Raw genomic sequence first — 20415 nt, forward strand, 5'->3', positions numbered from 1 at the left:
AGTTTGACTTTGTTATGTGGTGTGAGACCATTTCTGAGCTGAAAAAGAAATTCAAAGTGATGATATAATTCTCCCTTATCTTCTTGTGATACCAGCTTTATGGATTTTGGGGGACCTAGGCTTTTATCCGGTGTGATTGGACTAATTTCCATTCTCATAGTGCTGTGGGTTTAGCTAAGAAGAGCTCCCACTGGATGGCTCAATGTATTTGGAAACGTCACAAGACCACTTTTTCTCTGAAGAGGTTAGTCTCAAACGGGAAAAGCAGATAGTAAGGTTGGAGAGAGAAACAGAAAAACAAAGCAACGAGTGAGTGGAAACATCAGTGAGATCTGTGTTTTTTCTCTATGGATTTGCAGGAAGTCTTTCGTAGAGCCAGGAACAGCACTTAGCTCATTTGTGCAGCAGTAGGAAACCTCAGCAGTGAAACCCTCTCTGCTCTTCATCAAAACCTAGCCCCACCAAGGTCAAGGTGAGACTCCCTCCCCAGCAAACTGGATTTCCCAGCTACATGATCCATCCCCACAGGCAGCCCTTGTCCTAGGCCAGAGCTGTCCTGGGCAGCGGGATGGACTGGGTGAGCCTCCAAAGATCCTTGCATCTTGTATTTGTGATTTATTACGCCTCTGTACTTGTTGTCTGCATGCTGCTGCTGCGGAGGACTTGTTGTTTGTGTTGCCCTTGTGTCTGGAGGCCAGATGAGCCCAGCACCCCTGCTGTGCTACACAGCAAGAAGTGTACTTGGAGCAGTTTCTCCCCCAAGTCGCTGATAACTGCAGCTGAGCGGGGGCACAAGAACATTTCAGTTCTTCCTTGCCATCAGTGCAAGAAGTCCCGGAGGACCATAAACTAACTGGCTTTCTGTTCTGGCATGGGAGACGAGTATAGAGGATATCTTCAGGGTAGGAAATGTTTTCAGTGAGGCGGCACATCCTGATAAAACCTGCACACAGGGCAGGGAACCTTTGGGCTGATGGCAAGTTGGTCACTGCTGCTTGGCATTAGCTCATCGTGAGATCTCAGGGCATGGAAAACCTGCTATTACCTTATTACCTAAGCTGTGACCAGGCTGTCTTATAGCCACATCAATGCTTTCTTCCTGCTGGCTGGTTTGATTTAAAGCCCAGAGGTACAATAGAAGACTTTCCTAGCAACTTCCAAGTGTTTATATCAAAACTGCACCCTGGAGGACCCGCTTTGCAGCTCTGACATAATCAACCCCAGGAACCCCTGACTGACTCTGCTCCAAGGTATGCATTAGCAGTCACATTGCAAACAGAAGCTGCATGCCAGCTTGGAGAGGAAGCTCACTGCTTTGCCACTGTCTGCTTTGCTGCTGTACTCGGGGCATGAGAGCTCCTGACTGTCTGATGGGAAGGGAGATGGGAAACCAGCCAGCAAAAACTCAGCCACGAGGAAAATTCCTGGCTGGCCCTTGCTACACTTCACTTCTTTGGGCCTAATGGTGAGAGCACAACAGGGCTGTTCAAATGGTTTCTTCTCCGTCATTCATGTGTATGGCAGAGGCTGAATGTTGTTCAAAGTCCGCGCTGGAGACATACCTGATAGACCCCAGGGAAGCCAGTCTTTCCCCACAGGCTGCATACTCTAGACCGGGGAAAGACAAACAGCATTACTCATGCAGAGGAAAAAGCAGAACTTGTGCTTTAAATCTAAAAACAAACACTGGTGCTAGTGCTTTGCAGTATCTGTATTCTTCAGAGCACTTTCTCAACCACCACTTCCCCAAAACACAATTTATAAAGCCCTTGTGGCACACAGTGCTGTGTTCAGCAAGACTTGGCAGCTCCCTGTGCTTACATCCCATCAGCATGAAAGTGTCCCTTGGCCTCAGCTTCTTCCTGGCTTTCCTGGACCCAGGTGAGTTTTCCGCTGGGACCTGCGGGGTTGTGAGACATGGAAGTGGTCTGGGAATGGGTGCTGTGCGCGTGGGGCCATTCCTGCCATGTGAGCCATAAGAACCCCTCATCCAGCGGGATTTGCACCGCAGAGGGGTGACTGATCTTGGGGGAGCATTGGTGCTATTGGACAATGTGCAGATGAAGGTGTAGGCGTTTACAACGTGAGCTGGCTGTCTAAGCTCCCGTGGTGGTCACTGGTGATCTAGCAGGGACAGTCACAGGAGTGACACAGGTTACTCTGAGGCAGACAGACCTTTGGTCGGCTGAATTGATCTCCAGCCACCATTTACCACAAACTTAGGGGCTCATTTATTTTGCTCATGCCTGGGGTCGTGTGACATTTTAGACATTATATGTCATCTCAGCTGTCCGTCAGCTCTACTCTGGAAGAGCAAAGACTGGTGTCTTGGTGGTCTTGTGTTATACCTGCCACCCCATATAGATGTCACAGCCACTGCAAGGTGCCTTGGATGGCACCTGGGTTTAGGGAACTGACACATGCCCTGGGCCTCTTAATTTGCATGCTGGACCCTTGGGTCCCGATGATGGTGTGTCAGGGAAGACATTATGTTTGTCCTCTGTTGATAAACACTTTATTCCTTTCTAAGTGTTTCCTGCTGACTGCCTGATATTCTGATCTTCTTAAGGTGTTCCAGCAGGTGAAGTGTTTTCCCCTAATGCCTACAAAGAGATATGCCATTCCTCAGTTTGTACATAGTACAGTTAATACCTGCTGACAGCCTCTTGGTCCCGAGACCTTTGGATGCCTCTGCTCACTGCAAGGAGAGGATTTGGGGCCTGGGAATCCAGGGATACCCGAATGCCTGCCAGGACAGAGGGGTATGTGGGGATGCTTTCCTAAGCAGCCCCAGGAAAACCAAGCAAACATCACTGTAGAGGAGACAAGGGAAGCTGGCTGGATTTTGGTGGTTAAAATGTAAAATGCTCTCCCCAAATGGATTCCTCTTACTTGCCCAAATTCAAGTTCATACTAGAATAAATAATAATAGAAATAATTAAAAAAACACAAATTGAGCAATGAAGCAGGGAAAATAAGGGAAGAGGAACGTGAAAAGTGCTGATCAAATGCTGAAGTAAAACATCGATGAAAGGGGAAGTGAGATCCCTCATGACTGCTACCCAGGAATGTGTCCTTCTTTCCCCAGGGATCTCCCTTCAGTGTGAGGTTTGTCACAGCATAGGAAAAAGCTGCTCTGGCTCCATGAAAACCTGTAGTGGTGGTGAAGATACCTGTGGCATCATTCTGCATGAGGTCATGATAGGTATGTGAGACATCCACTATGGCTGTATGAGAGCGCAGCTTTCGGAGTGGGACCGGGGGATGGGTTTCTCTCCCCACCTCTGTCACTGGCCTTCTGGTGAGCCATTGGATAATCTGTTCATTTTCCTTTTCACTGTCAGAGGACCCAGAGATCAGGATGGTCCAGGATGGGAAAAGCTCTCTGTTCCTCTATCTCGAGCAGCAGTTTCCTACTGGGAGAGCTTGTTCTTGGTTGTGGAGGGGAGGACCTAGGCAGCATACTGGGATGAGACATTGGCTTTTAATTCTGGCTAAGGTGAATAGTTGGGTCGAGAGGCTGGACTGTGAGGGACACAAGGCTGTTGGCATCTAGCACTGAGGGTGCACTGGTCATGGGTGGAGGGAGAAACTGGCCTGCATCTGAGTCCCATCCTCAAGCAGGGAAGGAGACACCAGGCAGCCTGGTGGCACCACCAGGGCTGAGCTATCACCATGTCCCCATGGTTGATAAGCTGAAGATGAGTGCTGAGCCCTGACACAACTCCACACTTGGTTGTGTTAGCGGCACGGCCTCGGTCATCACCCAGCTTCAGTGCTGTGACCATTGGCTTTTATACTGGAGGTTTATACTGGAGGTTGGCTCATGTCCTACCAGCTTTGGTGCTGGGAGCTCTAGTGCATATCTTCCTTCTGCTTGTGCAAAGCCACCCTTCATCCTTGAAGTGCTGGAGGGGCCTCAGTAGACTCAATGTAACTGCTCTGCTCCCCATTACAACTTTTGGCTTTGCCTAATGGGGAAGACTAGACTTGCCTGTGTCAGGACACTTGTGGCTGCAATAGACTGTGTGATCTGAGGACTGTGCATGAAGAAATGTGGGCTATGGGTCAGAGGCATGTGGGTCACCCCACAAGCTCTGCAGTTGCGGCATTCTGGCTAAGGTATAACAAGGCCAGCTGGCTGTGAGGAGTCATGCTGTCTTTCTGCCTTTAAGAACAACGTGGAGAAGGAGAAATTCCTCACTAGTGCCTCATATGTGATGGCACCCTCATTCCTCTGAGGGGATCACTAAGATCAGTGGTGCTGCTTTTGGGGGGACTCCACTGTTCCTAGACCCCTCTCAGACCCCAGGACAGCTGCTTAGGAGTTGCTGCTGTAGGTACTAATGGGAGGGGAAGTGAGTTACCTTGCGGTTAATGACTTGGTGCTGCCCTTCTCTTTGTTACAGGGGGGATGGTAATCCCTTCGTCCATCAAGTCCTGCCTGCCGTCCAGCATTTGCCAGCTTGGCCCTATCACCATGAACTATGGGAAGGTAAAAGCAAGGAGTCACTTGGCTTGCTGCACAGGCGATGACTGTCAAACAATCTCTGTCTCCTGTAAGATCTCTTTTTCCTTATGCCCTGTCCCCTCTCTGTCTGCCCTGTCCCAAGGTGAGGCCTTCCAGGCTAAGCCATCACTTGGCTCGTTCCTCTCGTTCCCTCATTAAAATAAATTATGGCCCATCTCTTTCCTTCCAGTGCCACCAGAGGACAATGTGCCCAATGGATACCAGTGTCCTGCCTGCTACAGCGTGGACTCCTTTCAGTGCGGTAACGAAATCGTAAACTGCACCGGATCCGAAACCCAGTGTGTTGACCTTGCTGGGTTAATGAATTCCGGTAACTGCCTTTTATTTGGGGCTGTATTTCATCTTTTTGGTTAAATGGGTGAAATCAGTCTATGATGAAGCATCACAGAGAAATAAAAAAGGGCAAAAAGTGTGAAGGCAATAGAGGAAGAAACGTGGAACTGAAAGGGAATATGCGTAAAGCTGATAAAAGGGCAGGGGTGGTTTTTTCCTCCTCCTCCCCCATCATGCAAGGATAACTGTTGGGATTCCTCATAGCGTGGCATAACTGAGGTAAAGAGCAGAACTGGACTCTTGAAGCAATCTGATACATGGACACATAATAAATATGACCAAGACCCTGAACCTGCTGGCCCTAGCTAGGATGGATGAGGATGACCCTGGATCTAAGCCAGTTGCCTATTTAGTGGAGTTTCATATGAAACTAATACAGAGCCGCTGGCTTTCTCATCAGGTGACACTGGCCACTGGTGACAAGACACTGTTTGTTGTAATGGTGTCTCTACTCCTAGAGAGCCAGGGACAGGTCCCTCCCCATGAACGCTGCAGCTGAGCCTTTGGGGTACCCAAAGATCTTCTCTGCAAGGGAGCTCCAGCCTTTGAACAGCTGGGGTCACCACCAGCACGTAATTCTTTCCTTCAGAAATCGTTTTCCCACCTCAGGAGCTGTAATTAGAGAGAGGAAAGTAGACAGCAAGCTCCCTGGTCACTCCTCTTTCCTTCCCAGCTGCAGGTAAAAGAGTTTCATGTTTTCATGGCAGTTCTACCTGTGCTCCAGTGGGCAACAAAAATAACATGGAAATTAAGGGCAGCGACACCAGCTGTAGAAGCAGACTGGAAAAAAATTGTCTTGTGTATGGTTATGAATGAAGTTCCTCTGAGTTGATAATATTGCTAGGTGATGATATGATGCCTGAAGGTCTTTGCTATACACTTTATAGATGTGTTGTCCAAACCCTGAATTAGAAGGTGTTTCACAGAGACAACATGAAGGAAAACAACCATTTTCTTAGTCACAGCAATGGAAACAGAGTGATGCAATTAATTCAGTGTACCACCAAAATAAAAAATGCTCCTAACTTCTCTTGACTTGATTGATCAGCCACTGTAAATAGAGGAGACCTGTGCAGTGTGAATAGCTGTGCAGAGGAAGCAGTGATGTAGGGGAGCAAAGGAAGGTGAGGAACTAAAAAAGTACCCTTATAAGTTTTCTGTATTTGAGATAAAAAAGTCCAGCAGAATATTCCAGACCTCCATAGTCTGCGCAGCAGAGAAACATGAGCAGTGTGAGCAAAAGCAAGCAACAGGAGCAAGAATATCTGAATGGGGAGTTGGGGACCCAGTAACTTCTCAGGTCTCCTTCTCAGCTAGATGCTACAGTGTTGGCAAAGGACAAGTTCAGATTTCAGGCTCTCCCTCAGTGGACATGTGAGCAGGGTTTCTCTGTTGGTTTGGCTAAATCCTGTAAGGCCTTAGAGAATATACTTATCTGAATAAATGGCTCAGCCTGTTATGTCTTTGAGACTTCTCACCCATATGTCAAAATTGGCTGAGAGGTAGTCATCCTGTTCAAATGTGATAAGAGAGTCAGGGAGAGGAGGATGCAATGAACACCTGGAGTACTGTCACACAGCCCTGGTTTATTTAGGAAGCTAGGCAAGGTTTTAACAGAATGATCTTTAAATATGAGAAACAAAACTATTTAAAAGCTTTTCAATTTTTAAATTTAAAATGTTTAGATTTAAAAAAAAATCATCCTTATTCACTAGAAAGAAAGAAAAGACAACCCTAAACCCTTTGTATTTCAAGTCAACCAGGGTGACCTTGCTGCTTCTTCAAATTTGTTTGGGGGATGGGAACAGACAAGAATGGGTTGGTGGGTTTGGAGCCAACTGGACATAAAGGAATGGACAGTTCTTGGGCTGGAAATGGGGACCTCCTTGGCCAGCGAGGGAATAACTATGGAGACTGGTTCCCCTGACACATGGCATGTACTTCTTCTACTGTGTAGGTGGACTGTCTCTGAAAGCTGCCATGAAGGGTTGCACCACCATTTCTGAATGCAGTATTGTAGGAGATGGAAAAAACAATCTGGGGATGATGGACATAAAGTTAAGGCGGTTCCAATGCAAACCAGCTTCTGTTTTGGCCAGAGTGAGTGCTGGGTTTGCCCCTCGAGACACTGTCTTTATCCCTGTCCTGTCAGGATTCATCTTGGAGAAGGTACTTTTCTGACTCTCACTGGGTTAAGCAAAGCCCATGACAAACTCCAGCAGTGGTTCGTACCAAGTCCTGTTTGGTGTGGCTTCTCCTGTGCGGGGAGTTTGTTTTCGTATTAGTTCTTCTTTTATAATTTCACAGAATAAAGACAGTACTTACACTTCTTTTGTTTCCTCATTGATTTAATCTGATTTAAAGCTTCATAGGTATAGCTGTGGTTTGTTTTGTGTTACATTCTCTGAGTGCTTTGTCCACACTGGGATCAGGGGGGACTGCACGAGGTGCCCATACACTCTACAGGCAACAGGAGCTCTCAAGGCAGCCTTAGAGTCTACAGCCACTATCTCAGGGTAAGTGGTAAGTTTCAAAGCTGCTTTTCCAGGCTCTGAAAAGGACTGGAGATGAGTTCCTGGGAGGTTCACTCTGATTAGAGAGGTAGCTTGACCCTTTTTTCCCTCCCCTGTATCCTATTTGTTCATGGTAGGAGGAGTCCCTCAGTTCAGGGGACTGCTTGTGGCCTCTGGACAGCCCCAAAGTAGTCTCCATTTCAGAGAAGAGTCAGCGATCCTTTGCTACGAGCAAACCGATCCTGACAAGAGCCTTTCTCCTCGTGGTCATTCTTCTTGCCTTACCAGGCACTCTCCCATTCTATCTTAGGTGTCATGATTACCTGGAAGAAATGCTTACATTAGGAAGGTTTAATTTCATAAAATAGGCAGTTTTCCATGCTGACAGACTGCTGGGAGTCCAAATAATGGGAAGCTTCAGCCCAATGCCTATTTCCCTCCTGTTGGCCAAACTATACCCATAGCTGGCATAGCCTCCCATCTTCTACATTCACCACCACCTGGCTATTCCGTTCCAGCCACTGCCTTCCCTAATGGGTCTCCTCAGGTTTGTCCCACACAAAGGCACTGGAGAAAAACAGCACATCAGGCAGCATTGCTGTACCTAGGAGGTACTGTGGGCTGTGGGCAAAAGGATAAAGCAGTGAGAGCTCTGGGAGTTGGTGGGAGGGGTGTTAGGAGGGGTGTTAGCAAACTTCAACATTTCACTATGCATCTGTTACCAGATGAGTGGCCCAGTTTTGGAGCAGACTACAGGATTATTAAGCAAAGTGCATGATTGTGTCTATCTTTAATAGCCCTGGTTCACAGTGCAAGTGTGCAGTGTTTTGGACATGGAGTTACAGTGATCGAGCAATGCAGTTTTATCTCCTACTTCAATGCTGTGGCAGAAAGCACTATGGAAAGCCTTGGCTGCTGAAACCAGACCATAATGTGCGGCAGTAGTGAGGTGACTACGCCTACATATGTATGCATGAATATATATGTGATCAGCTTTTAACTTGCAGCATGGGGACTGAATGTTCTTGTAATTTCTGTCGCCCCCAGACTTTCTCTTCTTCCCAAACAGGTTTAAACGCCTTTCTTCCAAATATTCCCACCAAATTATTTGGGAGACAATGTCACATTATCTATCATAATAAAGGGGTGTGGGTCTGAGACTGAAAATTAATTTTTGGGGTGGGGAGTGAACGGATAACACAGATTTAATGCAGGGAAAAGAGTCTGGTTGGGCTCAGTTAATTATTTGCAGAGGCTGTGCAATTACGGTGTGGATGTTAGAGAGGGAATACAGCTCCCCCTTCATGGTGTAGCAATAGACTGATACTGCAGCGACCCACTTGTTCAGCATTTTTCCAGATCTGATAACACCCTGGAATTAAAAAAATTCTCTATCTATGCAAGTACATTATCCCTGAACACACCTCCTGCACGTTCATGCAGAACATTACATTACTGTCCACGGCACCCCAATGGCAGATCTTGATCCGCTTCGATGGCTCAATCCTTCACTTTCTGTTTGTTCCACTTTGACCTGTGATGTTATCAGGATAGAAAAGCTAAATGGGTTTGTTCAGCCTGGTCAAGACTTGGGTGAGACACATCCAGAGAGCCATGGTGCTGGGTGGTATTTAGGGGAGGACAAGGAGGAGGAGAGCAGACAGCAATGTTTCTGAGAAGGGTTTGTGTCGCAAAGAGGAGAAGCAGCTCAATTTTGATCTCTAACTCAATGTTGTGGCAAAGCAAGCTGTTGCAATCTGTGGCTCTATAAAGGAGGAGAGTGACAAGTGGAAACAACCCTGCATCTATATGACTGATACACTAATGCTTGGTCCTGTTCCAGCATCCACATTTTTAAAAGCTGTTAAAAACAGAAAGCATGAAATAAAATGCCTTGCAGTGAAAGTGTTCAGGAGCATAAACCTGTGATCTTCCTGAAAAGAAGATAGAGAAGTGGCTTGTTTACAGGCTATAAACACACTTATATGGAAATGATAAGCTCTTAAAGGACGCTTTTATGAGAGCACAACATAAACCTGACAAATCCAAAGCAGAAAAAGTCACACCATTGCTGTGTACAGACTCCAGCCATTAGAGCAAAGAGTTCGTCAGCTTTTGATGTCTGCAAATCCAGCATGAAGGCCTTTCAGAAATGGATGCTTTAGTTGCAGACAGGTTATAGGCAGTTCAGGCAGAGCTGGTAGAAATGTGATAGACCAGGGTATGAAGGAAGGTGATGAGATGATGATCTTTTCTGATCTCAAATCTGACTCCTGGGGAGGGAGATGTTGGTGGAGTGTGTTCAGATAAAAGCAACACAAAAGATAGAAAAAAACCTGGTGGCGCCAATTTACAAAACCAAATCAAACAATGGGATCTCGGTATCTTGAACAAGGACTGATGAATGTGCAGCACTTGCCTCTAAGTATCTGCAGGGTGTGAACACCAGAGGAGGGAGCATCTCCAGTGATTCCCTGTAAAACAGCCACCATGGTGAACATGGGAAGCCCCATTGCTTGCAAGGTTTAATTGAGGATATGCAGCAGGGAGCAGCCCTGTGGTCATAAGCATGTTGGGGAGGGGCAAGGAGAGATGTGGTCAAAACCCATCATGGTAAGTGGAATGACTCCTGCTGATTTTAATGGGCTTTGAACCAGGCCTTAGACACCAAACTGGGTTGTACCATCTGCAGTTTCTCCTTATAATATATACAAACCATACTCCCACACAGACGCACACATGCAGACATGTAAATACCAGATCCTCCCTTAGATCTTGCAGACACTTCAGCTACCAGGCATGCGAGATACAGAAGCTTGCAGCCCTGGATGGCTGGATGCTGCCTTCCTTACCCGCAATACTGACCATGTCAACAACAGCTTTGATCTCCCCCTTTGCATAGCAAAGAGGACTCAGACCATGGTCTTCTCTCCCCAGACAGGGGAAAATTAGCCATCTCCTGCTGTTCCCTCTCTCTTCTCTGAAGTTTTGGTTCTTTCCCAAAATGCTGAGATGGTCAGAAAGCCTGGTGTCAGCCAGAAAACCTGTTGGTGATCTGAGATAGGGAGATGGACGTGCAGGAATTTTGCCCAACAGGCTGGTGATTTTGTAGGGTGAGGGTGGGTGAGGATTTGAGCTGTCATTTGGTGGACACAGCCCTGAGTTCTGTGGGTGGACTTTGGAGGAGCAGGGCAGGAGAAGCTGGGGAGAAAGGGCTGTGTCTCTGTGCAGCCACGCACCATGCAAGGCAGTTCTTATTAGATACTAAACCTCTTGGGGTCCTTCTTCCCAGCATATCTGGAGCTGGGAATGGTTCTCCTTCCACTTTTTGGGAAGTGTTCCTGCCCCCAGCAGTTTCATGCCAGGAGCTCAGGACTCTGGGACACAGTTTATCTGGCCAGAGCATGGCCTGGGATTGTGTTTGCGAAGGAATGCAAAGTTGTTGCTGTGTTTCTTTCATATAATGACCAGGGCTCTTATAAGGAAGTTTGTCCAGCACCCGGGGCCAGCAGGACCAGTAGGTATTTTGGGGATTACACTTCTTCAAAGGCAAAATGAAGACAAACAGTGAGTGAACAAGCAATCTTTCTTGCAGACAGGAAGAACATGTGTCCTGCTGTATACCAGAAACTAAACAATTTTCTCCACCTCTTTGAGGAAAGGACAGCAGGACTGGAGCCAACTCACCAAATGTGGGCCTCTGCAGTGGAAAGCTGTCTCAGTCTGAGCATATCATCAAACTCCTGGGGTGACTGAGTCAATACAGCCCTTGAAAGTCAGGTTCTCTGGTTCTCATTACACTGCAGGTTCCCATTTGTACTGAGAGGCCCACCGCTGACAGAGGCACCTCCACTGTAGACACACAATGTTAAGTGGACAGGATCCTATCCCCAGAGTCCTGTCTTTTCTGTGCAGAACATATTTTACCTTAAAGCTATGGAGCACAGAGAGCAAAAGCTCCACATCCCACTGCACCAAGGAATAAGCTAACTTTGTGTCAAAAGCTGCATGGTCTCATCTCTTAACTCCTTGGGCACCTCTACTGGATGAAAACCTGCTGTTCCCAAACCTTCACCCATATTTTCTCTTCTCTGGACTGCATATTGTGAAGAACAGCATTTGGTTCCCATCTCTATTGCTGCCACATGGAAAAAGCATCTCTCCTTCCCTAGACATATCCAAACTGTGGTAGACCATCTTGTTCAGACTGACTGGAGCTCTCATGGAGATGAGTGAATGAAAATAAAATTCACTCCTGCACCTATCTTGGAATCACCTAACAAATCCCTCCAAGCAACCATACCTCTAAGACTTACCAGTTGTTGGAATGAGAGCTGATATGCAAGTCAGTGCTGAGACTGGATACTTGGTTGCTGCCACTGGAGACACAGTTGTTCTGTTTTAGGAAGTTGCAGATCACAGGAAGGGAAAGTTTCCTTCCACAGTTCACTGCCTCCCACAGTCACACATGTCTGATTTCGTCTCCAGGGAACAAGCTCTTGGGCCTTTTGCCCAGAAACCTGTGTTGCTGCAGCAACGAATTAAGATTTTCTGCTCCAGAAGAATCAGGTAGGGAATATCAGATCATAGCACGTGTTTTCCAAGAAGGTTTCTGCTGGAGACCTCCTGAGGCAGTGTGGCTTGCCAGAGAAAACATGGAAACTGTTAGCAGCTTATTTCCAAAAGAGTAGCTGGTTGTAGGTATCGAGCTCTGCAGGTTGAAGGGAGCTGTGAGGTTACAGCTCTAGGAAACTGCAAAGCCTATTGTGGCCTCCAGACGAGGACTCATCTCGTAGGGCTTGTGAACACAAAGGGGTTGACAGAATTTGGGAAGTAGCTTGTCACAGCCTGCAAAATGTCTGGCTGGAAGCTTGGATTCAGTGGAGGAGCTTGTTTGAACTGTAGGAGCTGATTCCTCTCTAGAGAGGTGGGAGCTTTAGGACGTAGTGTTGCAGGATGCTACTGTATAGTGCAAGGCTCAGGGTATGCTTAAGAAGTCAGGCTTTTAATATGTGGTTAAGTTCCCCCACAACGTGTCTGTAAAATGATGGATTTAAGACATTTTAATTGGTTGATTTCCCCCCCTCCTTTTTCTTTACTGTGTTGCTGAGGCCATGGCCAAGTACTCACATACAGTGACAGTGGTCTGACGAATGGCACTGCTGGCCAGAAGTTTTTGAGAAGTGTGACTGAGTCTCTGTGGTCTAAGGTTGTAGCTGTGGTTTACCTGCCTAGTGGTCTCAAACCTTTATGGTTCACTGAAGAAATTTACAGACACAAGCATGGCAAACTCTTTTTTCCTAAAATGGGAGCCGAGATCCTCAATATTTACATGATGGCAAGAGGAGTGCTGTAAGAAATTCATTATAGGATTATGAGATTCATCAGATTACAGGAATTGACCATAATGCAAATTAAGCACCAGAGTTGCTATAAGATGCCAAAACTACTAACAAGTACCATGTGCCATGAATGGCCCCAGACTGAAAGCACATGGTGCTTAGGACACTAACGACCTGCAGGAAATATAAAAGCCATGCACAGTAGAAGTAGACCTGGTCATTAACCAATGTCATTCCCCATTTCCAGCTTCTCTTCCCTCCAGTTTTGTGCAGAAACTCCTGGCTGTGGGCTCTGTTTACATTGCCTGGTGGGAAAGGTTAAAGGGTAAGCTGTGACAGACAGCTGTGGAAACTCCTGGTTTGTATCTAGATGGCTGAAGTTCAGTCCCTGCAGAATACCCAACCAGTCTGGACCAAACCCAAATTGTGCATCTTGCATATGTCTTTCTCACTCATTTTTCATGAAGAATCCTTCTTGCGTTTCATGGCTGGTTAAGCAACAAGAATTGTAACCCAGACTGTCCAGAGGGAGACTCCCATGCTGTTCAGGGTAGTCCTGAGCAGAAGGAGAAGGACTGATGGGGGATCAGAAGTTACTAAGCCCTGTGAGATGCATTCCCAGTACTTATCCATCGTCTCCCCCACCTCCACACACCCTGGCACCCTGGTCGTGGCAGTTCCTCTCTCTGCAGCCCATCTGGGGTTGAGATCCCATCTGGGGCACATGAGGAACTGCTCAGTGCTCCCTTTTCTGTAGTTTACAGGAAGATGGTGTCTGCCTGGTGGTCTGTGGGGCCTGCTGGAGCACTGCAGCTATTTCTGGCACAGGCTTTTCCTTCCCCTGCATCTAGAAATCCTGCTGCTGCAGTCCCAGCGCTGGAGCAAACCCTCTGTGGCTGAGCTGCACTGCCACAAACCCTCCAAACCCACACTAGCACAGCTTTTCAGCTCTCCAATGCCTCAACACAACCCACAGGAAAGAGCCAGAGCAGGGAGGGCTGGTTGAAAAACCAGGCAGTTATGCTAGTGTAGGGTCTCTAATTGAAATGAGACCTAGCTGGCAGCTCAACATGGGGAAATAATGGGCAGGATACCTCTAAGAGAAACAGGGAAGAGAAAAATAGGAAAATTTCTTTCTTTTTTTTTTTTTTCCTGAAAAGATGCTTTTCTTTTGTTAATGTTAGCAACTTTATGGGAAGGTTCATCCTTCTGTTTCTCATCCTGTTTTGTGTCAGCACCTGCCTACCCATGTGGCTTTTAGCTGACTGCAAAAAAGAGCATGGCTTTCTCAAGGAGGATTCTCTACCACGACATAGGTTGGCAACAGTTTAACCTTTTCCCTCTGCATTTGGGCTTTTGGGTTTCAGTAACGGCTGGAGATCTTCATCAAGACAGGAGGCCCATGAGGAAATTCAAAGAAAGAAATTGAGCTTTCATGCCCTGAACTGGACTATTCACCTCCTAGCTATTATAGATAGGCCTCAGTGACAGAAATGAAAATGAGTAAAATAACCGGAATAAAATTCAGTGGTGGGGCAAATGCATGACATAGATCTAGAAAAAAATCAAAATGTGGACTAGGCAGTTGGCAGATCTTGATGCCAGGTGCTGAGGGTGCTAAAGGTCCCTTCTGTATTCTTATTCTGCTTTCTCTTACTGGCACAGCAAAAGACTGTAATGGTAACTGCAGCAGATGTAGAGGGTACAGCTTTCTAACATCATTTTGGCCATCTCCTCTTCCAGCACTTCACAGAGCTGCTTTTCAAAAGACAAATGTTCAACACCTTCAGCAAAAGGCATAGCATCCCAGAAAAATAGAGATGGAGGAACCTCAGGAATCATCAGAAATCACACCCTTTTGCAGTGCTGCAAATTGCAGTTCCTCTGGATTCACTGGTTTTCTCTGGAGCTTCTCCAGAGAGCCAGTGACCAGGGAAACCAGAGTTCCCAGGGGACCCAGTGGGCTCTCGAATGGGGTCACACTACACCTCCAGTGAGGCTGCAACCTCTTGGCCCCCAGAGGAGATAAATTCACCAGCCCAGTGCCCACTCGGTTACTCATGAGCAAAGGGATTTCCATTTCTCTCAACCATGTCCTTTTCCTGCTTATGAGCATGCACAATTTAGCAGCCAGTTAGAGGCTGTCTTTCACCCTCAATTTTATTACTCCATTTCTTTTTTCTTTCTCCTTCTCCCTCTTTGGCCTGTCTGGTAATTACTTACACTTGCTTAAAATTAGCATGAAAGGGACTTTACTGGGCCCAGCAGATCTTTCACAGGTTGCAGCAAGTGTGACCTCACACTTCCACTGTATCCCTAATGGACTCCTATTGATATCTGCAGGCTCTCCTGTGCTAAATTGATGTGTAAAGTCCACAGTAGTGCCATTTGCCAGTATTTTTAAACCAGATTACCTAGGGAAATGAAGCTTTGCGTTTACTCTTTCCCCTCTATTTGTTTCCCACTCCCCCACTGTGTCCCCCAAAAGCTTTTGAACCCATAGTATGATTTCTACCATATATTCATCTAGTAAGAGATCTCCAAGATTTGAATTTGCTCAGTTTTGTGAAAACTGCCAGCTGGATAGAGCAGAAAGATCCATGTTATTGCTGCTTTCTGCTCCCTCCCCACAAGCCAAAGGCAGTCTTCAGCACAATATACAATGTTATACCCTGTGATGCCTGTTGGACGAGGAGCACTTATATCCTGGCTAATGAAGCAATGCAGGTATAACTTCAAGCCAGCCAGCCACAGCACAGGACCCAGATCTCCAGCCAAACTAGTAGCAGCTTCTGGAAGGAGCTGGGAGTATCATGATGGAGGGAGATTGGAGGGGCAACTGTGGGAATGCACACCGTATTAACTCCAAGGCTAGGAATAGTTTCCTTTTCTCCTCCATTTCCAGACGTAATTCCGATGTCTTTAGCAGCTCCGTCAGCTCCGGATTCTTGGACGCTGCATTCGGTGCGTGCAGCACGGTGCCAAAAGTGGTCATAGGTCACAGAGAAAAGCCATAAAAGTGGAGAAGCTGCTGCTTGGCAGTAGCTGTAATAAATTTATTGGAGGAGTGGAGGCAGGGGAGGAAGCTGGCTTCCACGGAGGTGCTGTAAGTGTCCCTTCCACTATTGAGGCTGAACCCCCACCTCCTTCTGCTGTTGTCTCTGGCTCCCATTGGAATCACTGTTTATCCACATGCACTGCAAACTGGGAGATGGGAGGAAAACCAGAGGATTAGCAAGAAGACAGTGGACGCATTTTGAAAGGCTAACATTGTGGCCCTTCTTGGCATCGGATGCTGAGCTACTTTGAATATTTGACTGCTTCTTTTGTGACTGAACAGCAATTGATCAGTTTGAGAAATCTGCCCCAGGCCTGGATACTGGGCAGCTGGGAAATTATTTTCCTTTATTTGCTTCATTTGCGTCTACCCAGCGTTGCTGCACACCCTTGGGAGATTCCACTTATCTCCTATTGAGGGCATGGTGCAGTGTGTCAGCAGAAGGCTTGCAGCTGTATTCCTTGTACAGCAGGTGAATCTACTTTGCAATCCTCAGGTCTGTTGGTCACTGTGGATCAGACTGGGAGAAGTCATGGTCAGGACATAAAGGTAAGAGGAGCTGAACATACATCCAGTGGGGAGCGGTCATATTGCTGTCTACTGTAGCCAGTAAAAGATGAGTCATCTTGTCCTGCAGAAAATCTTGCTGTGTTGCTTGCTGCTTTGCAAAACCTTCAGCTTAAGCAAATAAAATAGGTTTTGATGCAGCTGCTGATCAAAAGAGACTCTTCTTCTGGGGCTGCTTGCTGGAATATGTGTTGGGAATGAGGGGATATTTCCAGAAAACCTTCAGAGGGTTATCTCAAATTGCATTGTACTATTGTGACGGGGAGGGACCCTGGAAACTGTGAGAGTCCAATTGATCTTTTGGGGGCAGAGTATTTTTTGACCAAATCTCATGATTTTATTGCAAGTTTGGTTTTTTTTAATTTTTTTTTTTTTTTAAATTTAGGGGTTTTTAAATCTGATTTGTAGAAATAGGTAGAAACACATGGGCCTTTACGCTTTCTTTACTTAAAATGGTTTCTTTCTCCTACGTCAAAGATGAATCTGAAACCAGCAGGATTCTTCCATTTCTTTGCAGTCTGTCTGTGCAGTCTGTCTGTGGTGGGCCTCTAACAAAGATACTTCTCCCACTTTTTCTTCCCCATATTGCCCTTCCCCCCGGCCTATTTTAGGAAGGAGAGGCTGAAATTGTTTTCTCTTTGTCTTTGGGAAATCAGGAATATTCTTTGGAGGCTGTTACATATAGTAGAGATGACTGGAAGTCATAGGAAGAGATCCCCCCAAAATCTGAAATAATGAACTCCAACCCAAGTGACGCTTTCCATTCTTGAATAATGTCTTAAAATGAGTACATACTTGGTTGGCTGCTGTAAGCACATCTCTGTGAAGAACACTGTGCTCTATGAACAGTGGCAAATGACAACATAAAGAGTGGAGGAGAAGGCTGACAATTATGTTTTTACAGCCAGAGTGGTTGAAAAGTTTTGAATTCCCACACTACACTTTCCTACCGGAAAGTGAAATGCTTTCAGAATTAACATTTTTCTTGGGTAAAAATTTATTTCAGCAGAAGTTTGGCATAAGGAATTTTAAACTAAGTAACTTTTTTGGGTCAGCTTGACAGTAAAATCTGGGTCCATTCAAGCCTCCACAGCTTCTAACAAGAATAATTTCAGGCTATTCTTGACTCTGCTCCTACTTATTAGCTGGGCTTCTTGCATGGGCGACATGTCACCATGGTTTCTACCTCTGCCTGCATGGTGGCAGTGAGTTTTGGGAGATGAGGTTTCTGTGACCTTTTTTTTGGCTTTTCAGGTGCTTTCAGTGATGCTTAACCCGACCCTTGCACAGATAGGGAGGTTGCAGAGTTAGAGGAGAGATTGATCAGGAAACATCTGAGGATAACGTGATGAGCATGGCAGTGAGAAGCATGTTTCTTTCTCACTTTCCAAGCTGTGGCTCTTGTTGGAGAGGTGTTTCCAGCTGCAGCTGGAGTTCTTTGGTCAGAATTACCTTCTCAAGGAACTCTAAACCTGAACCAACTGTAGGTGGGTCAAATACAGCAAACCTGTGCGTTGCCCTGGCTATAAGTGATCCCTCCCTCACTGGTTATTTCAGCTCACAGCTGTTTGAGAGGAATAAGAGTTTGTGAGAAAGATCAGTCTGAATAAATTAAGGGCTAAACTGACAGTCAAAGAAGTGATGGGTGTACGTGTAGTTGTGAGGGCACAAGCTGGGAGTAGGTGATATATTTGTTTAAGATGATGCCTAGAAAAGGCCTAGCAGGAGCATCTTGAATAGCTGCAGCTCTGAAGCTCTTACTACCTATGCTGTTGACCAAAATTCTGACTCCTGATGCCAACAGGCATCTGGAGGCTGGTGACTGTTTGAGAGTAACAGTTGTCCTATGCATCCTCAAACAGGTAAACTGTGCAGGATAGACTTCAAGGGAAAGGACTGGTGCAGGGTTCACTCAAGTCTTTGAAGTCACTGTCTGGAGAGGCTTTCTCAACTCTGCTAGTGCCCAGCAATGAGCCTTGGGTTTCTGACAGCTTCTCTCATGCTACACTTAAAATATTATTGTGGGCAAAGATTAACACATTATATTCATACAGAGCCAAAAGCTTAATTAAAATCTTAAGCTAATTAAGACATAATAAAATTGTTATTAGCTCAGTTGCAATAATACTAACACTTATAATCCAGATTAATGCAGAAAAGCCTCATTAATAATAATACTCTTAAAACTTTTATAAAAGAAAACTTACTAGTATCTAATCCTCTTCTCCAATGCTATCCTCACCTTCTGATGTCCCTCTGAGTCTTGTGGTTGGTGGCACTGCCTTTCTCAAGCAGAGAGGTGGTGGGTTGTCTTTGTGAGTCATCAGTGTCCTGAGTTGTTTACTGGGAGAAGCACAATGTTCATGGTGGCAGTGCCTTCCTCCTCAGGCCTGGAGTCTGCTTGGGGCTATCTTCATGTTTCTTCTCATCACACTCTGTTTCCTTCTTGGTGGTTTCCAGGTAAGGTTTGAAAGTTGCACAACAGCTTCCCCCAGCCTCAATTAATGTGAAAGGCTACTTCTTGTTATGCAATGACTACCTATGTTTGTCATTTTACCCTGTATGGATTCACAGAGATAAACCTAGAACAGGTTATACAGAAGTTACTTGACCACTAGCAGTTGTTAAACTAACACCAGCTCAGGTCAAGATAAGCCTGGAGACATCCTGAGATGCCAAGGCTTATGTCTTTCACTCAAAATATTAAAAAATAGTATTTACTGGGCTACATCAGTACTTTGACAAATACAGACCTTCAAATACTGTTGTATCCTGTGGCTGCAAGAGGAGGTCCCCAAACAAGAAGCCATCATGCGTAGGGACCACAGGACCCTATTTCATGAGTCTATGAGATCTGTGTTCATAAATGGTCACATTAAGGTTGCTTCTGCTCACCCATCCCAGCAGTGTAATGGAGTCATCAACAGTGTCACTCTTGACTTTCACATCATCGCTAATTTTCTCAAGTGAAAGTCTCACCACTACAGGGTTGTACTGAGAAGTGGATGTTTTTTTGTCTCAGGATACAAGGACCTTTTGCCTATTCCTGGTTCTCTTCACTTTTTTCCTATCACACATGTTTGGTCTGTTGAGGTTGTACCATCTTTGGGACAAGGACTATATTCTTTTCTCTTTTCTTTCTTCTTTCTCTGACATATGTTTGCAACTTTGACTTCAACCTTTAGTCTCAGAGATGTGTGGAGAGAATCAATGCAGCTGGCATTTCTGCAAAGGTTTTTGCAATAAGCAATGCTGGCAAGCTTCCCCTTAGGAATTATGAGCAAAGACTCAGGGCTCTTTTCAATCCCAGAGTTTTCCCCCCACCATTAACATGAAAACATAAGCCAGATGCAAATATTTTTTTTTTAATACACCTTCCCTGTGCCTTATACTATGCTTGTCTACAGTGCTAGGCCCACTGCAGCTGGTGGTTCAGCTTAGAGATGCTGAGGGTATCTAAGTGGGTTGGTGTGCACTTGCTTTTCCCCAGGGTGTCAGTCCTTCTCCTGTTCCACGGGCAGCAGAGGATGCCAGTCCCACACAGGAGTGGTTTCCTGAGGGCAGGAACGCTGCTGCCACCTCTTGGAGTTGGGAAGAAGGGATAGGCCCAGCACAGGAGGCATTGTCATGGTGCACTGGAAGAGGCCAGCGTGTGGGAAGCGCAGGGTGGTCACCTCTTAATTTTTTTCATGTCTTTCCCTTGGTAAGCTGTGGTCTGGTGAAAGCCAAAGATCTGAAACAGGTGTGATTTATTTGGTCTCATCCAGACCCTCAGCCAGCACAGGATCCATACCAACATTTGGTTTTCAAAGGATATGTTTTCAAGTCAGGTTTTAAAGGGTGCCTGTGATGTGGCTCTCTCCAGTTTCCAGGGGCAGCTGTACAGCAGTGCAATGAATGTCACCTTTCTGAAGCTTTTACTGCCTCTAAAAAGCTATTAAAATGCTTCACTGCTATATGCATTACTGTAAATGCTGTGATAAATGGAGGGATGGAAACCAGGTTGTTTTAAAGTCACACTAAGATCTGACCTGCTCTCTGTGTAACTAACATCACTGCTTCTCTTCCTCT

At 46.0% G+C, this 20415-nt stretch overlaps 1 protein-coding gene across 1 annotated transcript; it reads left to right on the forward strand.

Annotated features, from left to right (window-relative positions):
• The first annotated feature begins 1828 nt into the window (after window positions 1-1828).
• LOC104827842 (phospholipase A2 inhibitor subunit gamma B-like) lies at window positions 1829-7045 on the forward strand. Its single transcript, XM_010561107.1, has 5 exons — window positions 1829-1881; window positions 3089-3205; window positions 4410-4559; window positions 4701-4841; window positions 6822-7045. The coding sequence occupies exons 1-5, from the start codon at window positions 1833-1835 to the stop codon at window positions 7043-7045; spliced, it is 681 nt and encodes a 226-aa protein (XP_010559409.1). The 5' UTR covers window positions 1829-1832.
• The last annotated feature ends 13370 nt before the right edge of the window (window positions 7046-20415 follow it).

This window comes from Haliaeetus leucocephalus, unplaced genomic scaffold (genome assembly GCF_000737465.1).
Source record: "Haliaeetus leucocephalus isolate CR32 unplaced genomic scaffold, Haliaeetus_leucocephalus-4.0 Scaffold142, whole genome shotgun sequence".
In the NCBI taxonomy this organism is placed as follows: Eukaryota; Metazoa; Chordata; class Aves; order Accipitriformes; family Accipitridae; genus Haliaeetus; species Haliaeetus leucocephalus.